General features: G+C 34.9%; 1 protein-coding gene across 1 annotated transcript in view; it reads right to left on the bottom strand.

Annotated features, from left to right (window-relative positions):
* Positions 1–8,861, bottom strand: part of LOC111638487 — a 14,921-nt gene extending 6,060 nt beyond the window's left edge. Inside the window, exon 1 of the mRNA XM_023384218.1 lies at positions 8,441–8,861. Coding sequence (XP_023239986.1) covers positions 8,441–8,856 — 416 coding nt within the window. The 5' untranslated portion in view covers positions 8,857–8,861. The remainder of the gene's footprint in view (positions 1–8,440) is intronic.
* Between the last annotated feature and the right edge of the window lie 4,115 nt (positions 8,862–12,976).

Raw genomic sequence — 12,976 nt, 5'->3', positions numbered from 1 at the left:
ATATCACCAAATGAACATTAGAAGAGTTAAGAAGGTTTGGAAGAGTTCTATGAAACGTATTTGGACAAGGATAAATATCTTGCGTTTTACAAACATGCTCTGTCAATGGTTTCGCTATTTGGAAACACTTATGCGTGTGAACAACTTTTTAGTCGTATGAAGTACATCAAATCACAAGTGAGAACACGAATTACTGATGTTCATTTGGAAAACTGTTTGCGTGTAGCGACTACATCAGTCCAGATCAATTTTGATGCACTTACTTGTTAGTTCTGTAAAACAAAGTCAGATGTCTCACTTTTAAATATTTTTAAATTGTCTAATAAATATGTTTCTTGGTTATTAAATAAATGATTCTCGGTTATGTTTTATTTTCTTCAAAAAAATAAATATACCTATTTTTTGTGTTTTTTTTTACATTAAACCAGGCAAGTGTTTGACCACGATCTCACCTACTGGAAAGCAACGATGCGGTTGAAGCTGTAGCACGCTTGCTTGTTTACTTTAATTTAAAAAAAAAAATTAGGTGCGTGGCCTGGCAGGAAATATTATTTCTGAAATTTGGCCCGCCTGCTAAAAAGGTTGGCCACCCCTGGTTTAGACTAATTTATTATATTAGGAGGGGGAAACGTTATTAAGATGGGTTCTTACAATAGTTTAGACCAGATACATTCCCGAAAGTGGTCGCTTATTACAGGTGTTATATGTTGTTTCGGACCAAAAATCGATGCCCGCGGTCGCGTTACACAGGTGGTCGTTTAATACAGGTAACTTATACGAAGACTCTATGGGTAAAGTATTCCGTGCCAGAAATTTTTGCCCGTTTTGACAGGTGCCCGTCGAATGCAGGTGGTCGCCTAAGCAGTTTTCACTGTATTAATCATGGTGGATCCACGCCGTTTTCTCGTATTATTTTATGATGTCCAATATTATTGAATTTTTTTAAAACAGGCGTGTAGCCTGTTGTAAACTTGCACTTGCACAAATTTCTTATTTATTTAAATTTTATTTTGGCACTTTTTTCAAACGCCAAACATTTTTTCTGCAAGGTTGACAACAGAAAGTTTAAATAAAAAGGATATTTGTGCAATGTATCGTAAGATTGCAATACAACTCAAAAAAAGATAAAGGTAATACGAAACGATAATCTGAACTAAACTTATTTTGAAGCTAACAGACAGCAAATAACGAATCATTAGGCTCAAAAACTATAAATCATGTTAACACGTGCTTTTAGGTCAGGAGCAGATACAGTAGATAACCGAGTAGACTGGGTTATCTATTTAACATTTTTAATTTTTTTTCCTCATATTGGATTTCGGAAACTTGTATGTTTTAAATTTATATAATAATTTATGTAATTCAGAATATGCTTTATTTCAGGTTATCGTGCTTCCTTCATTCGTTGTAATTGACATTGGAAAAGTCAATCAGCGAAGCTTTTATATATAAAATAATATAATATATTTAATATTTTAAAGCTTTCATAATATTAAATACAGTAGAACCTCGATTATCCGGACTAATTGGGGATGAAGGTAGTCCGGATAAGAAAAAATCCGGATAATCGAAACAAATACTTTAATTTGTCTTTTAATGATAATACAACACGTTTTCTTTTCGATGACATATCGGTAATATTAAAAGTAAATACTGTATTTAAATCGTGATCAAATTTTCAAGAAACAAACGTTCGTATTGAATTTGGACTACTACTGACCAACGCTAACAGACTACCTATTGTTTAAAAGGCCCTCTGGTGGCGCAAGAAGACGGATTTTATAAAATAAAAAGCAGTTGAAACTGCATTTTTATGAATAAAAATTTGACAAACTATTTATCGTTTTATGACGAGTAAAATTTTTTCGTCGCGTTCGCGTCTTTTAAGTAATGCATAAACCTTCGAGGCGGGAGGCCCTTCGGACCGCGAGGAATAGGCGGTGGCCCACATCGTCCATGCCTTACGCCGCCCTTGGTCATAGAAATGATGTAATTTGAATATAAATTATTTATAAATACGTGTCAAGTTATATTTTTATTACTACGTAAAATATATTTAAGAGTTTACGACCAACTGTGCCGGGTGAAACGTTGTTGAAACAAAAAAGTTGCGCATTCCATCACGTACATAAACAGTGTCGTAATTCGCCAAGTGCAAATCAGCAAATTCGTAAAATTTTTGTTTATTTTGAACAATCCGGATAATCGAAAATCCGAATAATTGAGGTTCTACTGTAATTAATAAATAAAGTGTGTCTGTTTTCTATATTATAAGTTTGTTTCAAATATACTGTACAGGGTGGATATAATTAAAGTTGCCCTACTCAGACCTGTATAGCGACCACTCTCCTTGACGTATTTTGATGACACTTGGAATATACGTAATATGGACCATGGGGAAAGGGAAAAATGCAAAAAAGTATTTAGTTCAAATTTTTACCACTAGGTGAAAAATGGCGCATGCTATGCAAATTACCTTTTAAATTACCAATAGTCGATGTCAATTTTTATCGTGTTTTTACAGAAGAAAGATCGAGCTTTACTGCTAAAGTTGTGGATATGGAGTTCTGCTCTCCAAGAGGTAAGTTGTGCTTTTCCTAGCTCCTGAATGTGTTTTAATTAAGCTAATTTAGTGTGTTAAGCCTAAATTTAGGCCTAGCTGTCAGTTCACAGTGATGGAGTATAGAGATTTAGGCTTATTCTAGGCTTAGTGGTGGTGTTGGGCTTGGAACCGCTAAACCTAAAATTTTTTCCCAAAATTTCTTATTAAAGTTTGACATTTTCGTGCCATACATCTTGGCTTTCTCACTTGGGAGGCAGCAAGAAGACATCAACACAGCCATCTTCTATACGGTGTAGTCATCCTGTATGTTGAAGTGTTTGTGTTTTCGTCTGGCCCATTGGATATCTTGTGGATACCGTGTTACATAAGTGCTTGTGTCGTCGTCTGTTGGATTCTCCCAGATGAAAATAGTTTATCCAAGTCTTTTCCTTTATAACAATATTAGCTCTATCAGTTAACAAAAATGTTTCATATGCTGGAAATGCAGGTAAGTATATAGCTTAAATGTTATGTAGAAGGCATTTAAATGATTGAAAACCAAAGATAATCTCATTTTTGTATTAACAAAAACAATAGTCATTACAAATATAGGTCACAAACATTACTACTTACTAATTTTTTTAGAATTAATACCGCATTTCTGACAGTAATTTTCAAAAAAGGTGCAATCTTCGTGCACCCAGAATCGACAGGTAACACATTGATTCCAGTCTTCTATGCTCGAAGTAGTAAAATAATTTTCACCGAAGCCCACACAATTATTTTCTTCTTGAACTTCATCACACGAATCGTCACACGAAGATCACAGAAGTTTCATCTTCAGAGCTACTAACTTCAACTTTTTTCTTCTTATAAACTCGCTTTTTAACAGATTTAGCATTTTTATTTACTTCATTCTTTATTCACTTCTTCGCAGCCAACGGAAACATAACAACAAAAGTAAACAAAATACTATTAAATAAATAGTTGAGAAAAGCAATGCCATGCACAGTACCTTGGGACAGTCCCAAGGTACGTTTATGCTCCAGGTAAGGGAGATATTAATAATGAACTGCAAATAATACAGGAAATTAAGAATCATTTTAAGGATAGCTCATTTGTGATTGCCGGGGACTTTAATGCCCAGTCACCTACTTGGGATGAAAATCTGGATCCAAGAGGAGTAGCTGTAGAAGAATTTTTGGCTGAAAATGGGCTAGTTGTCGTTAATGACCGTAACTCTCCTCCTACCTTTGAAGGCCCGAACGGAAGGACTTGGATTGATCTAACATGCGTATCACTTGACATCCTTAACAAAATCCATCATTGGAGTGTCTGTAGCGAAAATAGTCTTTCTGACCACAAGTACATAGACTTTCAGATTGGCAGTATAGCCGATAACAGCTCAAAAATAATAATAAGATCTACAGAACCATTAATGCCAACTGAGACAACTTCTTCAGTTGCTTAGATGATCGAATTGATCTCTATCCCTCGATTAATAGTAGGATTTCGGCTGTGAATTATATTGACACACAGATCCACATGATCTCTCAGGTTTGCGATGAGTCCTTTCCGATTAATAGGCCTAATAAACAAGGGGTACCATGGTGGAATGATAATTTAACAAATATGCGGAAAATAAATAAACAGAACACGAATGCTTTTCAACGTTGCAGAAATGAAGAAAGGGATGCTTTAAAGCAGCTTTTCTCAAAGTGGGTGATAATGCCCCCTTGTGGGCGCTGGAGGCTTTCAGGGGGGCAGTAGAAGGCTCAAAGAGAATTGGGGGGCGTTAAGGAAATATAGAGGGGCGACGGCAGACAAATTCTATATATAAAAATTCGACGGAATATATATAAAATGTTGACATTTTATATATTTTTTATTTTTTATTGAAGGTCACAACTTGAATATTTCTAACACATTGACTTTTATTTTAGCTCAGCGTTTCTCAAAGTAAGCAATAACGCCCCCTTCTGGCGCGATGAATAGATCTATGATAGAGGCAGGGTATTGAACGGTGACCAAAGGCAAAATTGGGGCTGATAAGAGGAAACATTGCGTTTAATGGTTTCCAGATGATGAGAACAATGTACAGTAAGGGCAAAAAGTGTGAGATTCATAGAAAAGTTTTCCTAAGAATATTTCCAATCCTTTTCTCACACAAGAGAAAATGGGTTAGGGGGCGTTGGGTATAACTTTATGGAACAAAGGGGGCGGTGGATCGAAAAAGTTTGAGAATCACTGCTTTAAAGCAACGATATTTAAACTATCAGGCAAGTTACAAAGAAGCTATTATACAAGCAAAAATTAATTCTTGGAAAGAATACTGTTCTTCTGCATATACAAATCCATGGGGACTTGTATATAAGAGTTGTATGACCAAGTTAAAGACTCCCTCCTGCCTCACGAGCCTTAGTCCTAATGACGGCGAAGTAACAAACATGGAGGACACAATCAACCTTCTACTAAACACCTTTACATCTACATGTCCAGAAGACGATCCCTTAGAAGATGACTCAACCCAACACTCTATTTGGGAACAGACTAACGCTCTCCTGTAATGTCCTTGCCCGCATCCCTTCACTGCCTTGGAGATTGATGAGGATGTTAAAAGACTTGCCTATCGTAAGGCTCCGGGGATTGATGGAATAACTGCGGACATTGTTCGGAAGATTTGGGAACATCGCTCGAATATTCTTTTAATTTTATACAACTACTGTCTCAGGTACAATTTATTTCCTTCTGAATGGCAAAAGGCTAGAATTGTTCTGATCCCAAAGACTAAAAACACACCAATTAAATCACCCTGAGACTACAGGAACATTTCTTTGCTACCTATATTGGACAAAGTTTTGGAAAGATTAATTACGAATAGCATGATCTAATACTTAGAGAAAAACGATTATTTACACAATCAACAGTTTGGCTTTCGGTCTGGTGCCTGCACTTCTGACGCCATTCTCTCTGTGACAAACAAAATCAAGGAGCTGCAAACTAATTATCCATATATACTGGGTCTTAGCCTTGATATAGCAGGTGCGTTCAACACGGTCTGGTGAACAATGGTGCTATTGAGACTCAGGCAAAGCCAGCGCCCAGCCTACATCTTTAATATCATAAGATACTACCTGCAAGGACGTTCTGCTACATTATAAGTGGGCTCAAAGTCTTATACACGGCAAATAACTTTCGGGTGCCCTCGGGGCTCCGTACTGGGACCGTTTCTTTGGAATCTACTATTCAATGGCTTTCTAAGTGAAAAAATCGGAAGTGACTGGACAGTGGCCTACGCGAATGACGCCATGGTGTTGGTGACGGCTTTCTCCCGGGCTGAACTGGAAAAGAAGGCCAATGATGTGCGTGAGAAAATCCTGCAATGGGGTAATAGGAATAAGTTAGAATTCAACCCGAATAAGACCAAAGAGATTAGTTTTACTAGGCCCATAGCACCATACTTGTACAGAAGAGTCCCAACAATAAAAATTGGATGTGCCAGCGTTAGAGTGGTACAAACTCTGAAATACTTAGGTATTACTCTACACCACAAGCTAAGTTCTTCACACCCCCATGTGAAGAATATCTACAATAAAACTAACCTGCTCTTCAACGCGAAGTCAAAAGTGGCAAAGACGAAATGGGGTCTGAGTCCCCAAATCATGAGCGTGATTTATGATTCTGTATTTTTGCCTATGAATTCCTATGCGGCCCCAGTTTGGGCCGAGGGCCTTGGTCAGGTCCACATAGACAGAAAACTGCAAAGCACCCAACGAAGAGCACTACTTATAATATGCAAAGCATACTCTACCCCTTCAACAGCAGCCATGCAGGTTATCGCGGGAAAATTGCCAATTGTGCAGGATATTGAATTAGCTTCACAAAGATGGAGAATGAGACAAGACATTGATATAAATATTAATAACGAGGATTTTGAAATCATTGAACAAAATCTTCACTAACATGGCCTGACACCACAAGACTGACCCTTTATTGCAATCAACCCTTGACCAGACCAAACTCTTACTATTTTCACGGATGGCTCGAAGCAGGAAGAAGAGGTAAGATGTGCCGTCGTTGTCTATCATGATAATAATGAAGTCCATAACTCCTCGGACAAGCTAGGCAACTTCTGTTCTGTATATCAGGCGGAACTTTGGGCTATTCTCTCTGCTATAAGGTGGTGTAAGGACAACTACAAAGAAGTTAATATTAATCTCTTCACGGACAGTGAAGAGATTAATATTAGTTCGTCAGTACAATCGATCTGTAACTACAATTGGCGTCACCCCATCGTTAACTAAATCTTGCAAGATATATCTAAAAACTATAACAGTTTTGCAATCATCTGGATAAGAGATCATACCGGTGTTTGCGGGAATGAACCACCAGACGAGCTGGCTCGCTGTGCTTCAATTGCTAACTGCAATCCAAGTTACACAGCAATACCTCACAGCTATATACGCAAAGAAAATGCACTGACCATTTGGCAGCACAAATGGGATGTTCATAATAGTAGCATAACGAGGGACTTTTTTCCCATAGTTTCAACTTTCATCAGTCATGACATTGGACATAATATTACCCAATTCTATACGGGGCACGGTGGATTCCAGAGCTATCTCCACAGGTTCAACAAGTCATCAGAAGAAAACTGTGAAATTTGCGGCATTCCAGACGGTGTCAAACACTACTTACTACAGTGTCCCATGTTAGATGGCATGCGCCAGAACATCATCGTTTCCCTGCCTACGGACATTTCCTGGCCTTGCAACTTGTATGTTCTAATAAATGATAAAAAACTGTCTCAAGTATTTAAAGAACTTGTCAATACGTATTTCAAAAGGACTATGGTAAGGTAAAGTGTATTACAAACAGCTGTCCTCCAGACAACACTGTTCATCTTTACCAGTTGTAAACATGAAGTATGTCTTCGTGTAGGTGGCAAGTTTTCAATTGGCTACTGTACCCGGCATATTTGTAAGTTAGATAATTCTTCAATTGCAATTTTGTTAACTGTTCACTATATGTGTGGTTTTAATGATTAATCAAAAGAATTGTTGGTCAATAATCTATGTAAATACAAAATTTATTTGTAACTTGGAATTATTCTACGCATAAAACTATGTATAAATTACAACTAATGTGAATAATGTTACTAATTTATGTACAGTAGTTCACCTCGGTGATGCCTAGCGGTGCGGAGACTTCTAAAAATAAAGAATATTATAAGGTGAAAAGTCCCAAGGTACAAAAAGTTCACTGTCCCAAGGTACAATTTTCTCTTGTTTATAACAAAGAATGGTTATAATTTTTGAATTACAGAAATCCAATCTTATTTATTAAAATAAGTGGTTACGAATGCGGTTATCAACTAACTGTACCTTAATTAAAGAGGTGAGTAATTTAATTAAGGAACAGTTAGTTGATAACTACATTCGTAACCACTTATTTTAATAAATAATTTTAATAAAATATTTCGACTAAAACCAAGATCCAACTGGATTGCAAAAAAACGAACACCTATAAAAATCACACGACGTGTCAGAGCGGCGAAACGAGTCAAAATGGCCGACTTTACGTCATGCATTCTGAATGTTGTAATGAAATAGCTACTAGATATCCTACTTGCTACTTCTCAATGTATTATTTTTCAAATGACGAGTTTGTCCCGAAGTACAAGGTGTCCCTAGGTACAAGGATCTTCCCTAATCCTCATAGTTATTTCAAAACAGCTTTTATTGTTTATTTCAAATGAAATTTAATTAAAACCTAATTTTCAGACTAATAATTTTATTCAGACAAATTTTTTTGAAAGTGAGAAGAATGATTAACAATAATTATTATACTCATATAGGTAATGACATTTCCATCTAAATTGAAAAATGTTTTTCTTACTTGAATAATCCGTTGATAAAGGTTCCTATTACTCCTTCTTCATCCATCGGGATTTCAGCTATTTCACAAATTGATTTTAAGAGACACGATTTTCCGTCTATTCCAAATCGTTGAATTAAGTTTTCCAGGAAAAAAAATAATTCCATCCTATTGTCGTCTCTTCCTGTTCCTTCGGTAAGAAACCGCGATAAAGGAATAGAAATTGGAAGAGACATATCTATCGATCCAGTCATTCTACCAGGAAGTGATATCGGCATTTTTAGATCAGTTTTTATAGACAGTAAACTGTTGGATGGAAAAAGAAAGCGACGTACACGACGGGTGAGTTTTGAATGCGTATTTCTCTGACATACGATCGTACTTAATAAAACAATAACTAAAAGAGATAATTGTAGAACTATCTTCGAGATCATCATCACCAACATCTGTAAATTAAAATAAATTAATTATATTTAAATTATTAAGATGTTCACTTTCCGAAAATCTAGTACAAATTATAACTACAAACTTTTTAATAAATAATAGAGATAAAAGAATGGGTGCGATCTTCGGGTTTCCAATTTAACTGATCTCTGTCTCTATACCGACAATTGCCATGTCACCATTACTATTTAGGGCACATATAAGTAAAATTTAGTGAACAGCATATTCTCAATCGACAAAAAAAGAAAATAATGATTTTAATAATTAAAATGCCTCAGTGTCTTTTTTTCTTGCTAAAATGTAAATTTTAGTAAGAAACGATCAAAAAACGGTCAAATGGAACAAGAACAAATGTCTAAAATCATAGTAATTCTGTTTTTGTTGGTAAAATTTGAATATCCAGTTGAGCTATAATGGAAAACCGGAAAATTAATATACAGAAATACCTGCTGAGGAGGGACAAATATGTCCGAAATGCAAAATTATGTATGTGTCCAGGTATATGGAATAAAATAAAAATTGTTTTCTGTTAAACTTTGTANATAGAATAACTAGAATTCAAATCTGCATATGGGCCAAAATGTTGTTTAACAAAAGGTATATGTAGATAATATAAAATAATAATTAAATTGAGAATTGCTGAATTTCTTTTGGTCAAAAATTACCCTTCTAACGATTAAATGTTGAGTTGCATCTCCTAAATTCTCATTTATACAAAGAAAACCTCCTAATGGCCTTCTTCGGCCTGAATTTTTCAAATACCCTCATAGTTACAAAGTATGAAAAATGGCTAAATAGAAATGCAAGATTTTAATTTATTCAACAAAATTTAGTTTGTTTTCTTCAAAGTAATCTTCTCCTACTGCAACGCACTTATTTCAACGTTTAATCCAATCCTCGACACACGCTTTAAATTTGTTTTCGCGAAAAATCCCTTCGTGATTCGCAGCCACTTTTGTTTTATGGCATCGATCGAATCGAAAAAAACAAAAAAAATTCGCACGGTGCCATATCAAATTAGAGAGTAGAGTTGGCGGAAACGTATTTGTTAAAGTTTTGGCCATAAATTCACGAACTCGTTCTCGAGCTCGGGTTCTGTCCCTAAGTATTCTGTATGTGGTCGTCTTTTATCTATATAACTCCGATCTCGAGATTAAGAAACACTGACAGACAGATGGGCGGATAGAGGAAAATAAGAGTTTATAGGTCTACAATTTTTTCAAATTGCAGCCCAAAAATATGTTCGAAAACCGAGGTTTGACCGTAACTAGTTCTTAAAAGTTGTTCGAAAACCGATTTGTTCTGAAAGACAAACGAATTTTCTTATAATGAACAACATAAAATGGATAAATCCGTTCCTGACCCTGAAAGTAAAGCATTTTTTGCAATTTTAGTCGTAGTTCTTGCATCAAAATGCCTACAAATGCTATGTCATATTATATTAATAACAACAAAAATTTATTAATATAATATTTATCTATTTATTAGCTATTAACACAAGTACATGTACTCTTATACAACGGGAAAACGAAAGAAATTTTATAAAATAAGCAGCCGAGCTTTTATTATAAACTTAACAGATAAAAAACCTGGCCGTAAAACGTTTAATCACGATATTTTACCATGATATTTTACGTCGAAGCAGGTCGTAAAACCAGCGTTTATAAACTTTTCTTAGTTTGATGTATGCTTCGCTATATCAAACTAAAATATAATACGTCAATACTTTTTTAGGACATTTCGTTTACAAAACAGCGACACTAAACACACTAAGCGCATATATCGCACGCAGTTAACTTTTGCATTCGTTCAGGCAGTTTGCAAGAGATCAGCAGTGCTTATTTGGTTGGATTATCCAATTTAGATAGTTGGGACGTAAACGTACTGTACAAAGAATTTTAAATATTGCGTATTATTTAAGATGTTTTCTCACAGTCTAAAAGGAAATTTTATTTGTCAGATATTAAGTAGTAAGAAACTTAGTACTTAATACCTGATCTTGAGGGTGCAGCTTTTGCAACACGCGAATCTTGTATGGATACCACTGTAAAATTATGCGATGCATTAATAAAATATTAATAAAATATGGTCTTCGAAGACCATATTTTATTATTATTATTATTATTTAAAATTATTATGCTATTGTTTATCCTCCCGATATAAGAAGACCATATTTTCAATATGGTCTTCTTATATCGGGAGGATAAACAATAGCATAATAATTTTGATACAACACTTCCAATCAGAAGCAACAGTGCTGAAGTTTCTTCATGGCATTCACTGTGGTTCCAGGCATAAAGAATCGAAAAATCTTCCACAGAACTGTGGTTGTTTTTGGAAGCATCCAACTCTACTCGTACAACTGTATGCACAGGAGCGCCCGTACAGTACATTGGGACATTGACTCCCTCTCTTTGTCGTACAAAATAACATTGTTGGTCGTACAAAATAAGAAAATAAGCAGCCATATAAAGGTTTCAAAAGCAATATAAAGATTTAAGAAAAAAAGGTTAACAATTTATTTAATGTTGTCTTCGACATATTCCTATCATATAAATAATTCTTTAAAAAATCGTCAGAGGATATATTTAACAAATGTTTGGTCTTAGTATAAAATCCTGATCAGCAACAAAGTATGGGAAAGAATGCCCTTTAGACATACGTATATACTGACCACTCAACGCAATCCAGTACTGTATTTATTAAGACGTAATTCATTTACAAACGTTTTTATAAGAAATGCATTATTATAATTTAAGTAATTGGCAGTATACTTGTACATTTTTCATAAATATTTTGTCGCTGAACTGAAACATAAATTATATCTTGATTCCATAATTAATCACATGTAGTTTGTATTAAATCGCACAAATAAATTCACAATTGTAACTGAACCATTCAAAAAAATACACAAAAAAGGTCTAAACTATAAAAAAATTAAATTGAAAAAAGCCAAATTTCACTTACTTAAATTGGCTTTCTTCAGAAAAGAATCAAGCGCAATAACAAAAATCGTATTGAAGAATTTCAATTATCTTAGACCAAAACAACAAAATACTTTTTAAATATAAATTACAACAGATGCAGGCACTGAACGTTGAAGCTTAAATAATCTTTCGAAATGTTTTAATTGCACTTTTTCAATAAGATCGAAACTGATCTGGAATCAAATATGTCAATTTAGACTTTAACATCGCTTTAACAGTTCATCTTCCTTTCTGTCTGTAGTGCCAAAAGTCAACCTGTCTTCTGTATTATTGATATATTTTTCTCTATTTTGTCCAAATGATAATTAAACTACAGAAAAATAATAATTCAATCCCGAATATTTGAACTGAGAAAGAAAATTACAGTAGACCCCCCTATAACGCTTAGATACGTTCCACGCTAATCGAATTTTACGTTGTAGAATGATTAAATACATGAGCCAATCGCAGCCCGATAGGTGGGAACTTTACGGACTAAGGCTGTTCGAAAGGTTTTCTTCTATAAAATTAACCGATTCTAGACTAATTCCACTCAACATTTTCAAAACACGTATAATTTTTTGGGAATAATCCGTATAAACTATGCTATAAACAAAAAATTATAGGATTACTTACCGAGTGTGTACCGTTCGACTACGCCGTTGCTTAAAGCTGGTTTTCATCGCGGAACAGCACATGAAACGGCGGCCGCGATTTCTAATAACGAATTTTTCGCAGAAAAATAACTTGACCTTTGGAGACATCATTAATATAAATAAATTTTATGGCCGTTGAATAAGAAGTGTTTCTTTCACAAGAAATGTATAAAATTAGTGCTGTATTAGACTTACGGTACCTAATTTACATACTGTACAGACGATAATAAACTTAACTTACTAGCCTAAAATCTCCGTAGCATGTTGCCAGGCGGCAGAAAGCATATATATAATTATAATAAAGTTACAATAAATTAAGTTAATATATAATTATATATACAGTACCTAATTTATATATAATTTATATATAATACTAAACAGACGATAGCAAACTCAATTTAGCCGCTCCGTAGCGTGGCGCGAGGTCGGAGGAAAGTAGTTCGGCTGCTCATCCACTATTTGTCCAGACTCTATCAATCTTGTCACGAAAC

Source organism: Centruroides sculpturatus, unplaced genomic scaffold (assembly GCF_000671375.1).
Source record: "Centruroides sculpturatus isolate CEXI.00-Female unplaced genomic scaffold, Cexi_2.0 scaffold1110, whole genome shotgun sequence".
NCBI classification, from domain to species: domain Eukaryota; kingdom Metazoa; phylum Arthropoda; class Arachnida; order Scorpiones; family Buthidae; genus Centruroides; species Centruroides sculpturatus.
Note: the sequence above shows the minus strand (reverse complement) of the source record. Positions and strands in the feature narration are given on the sequence as shown.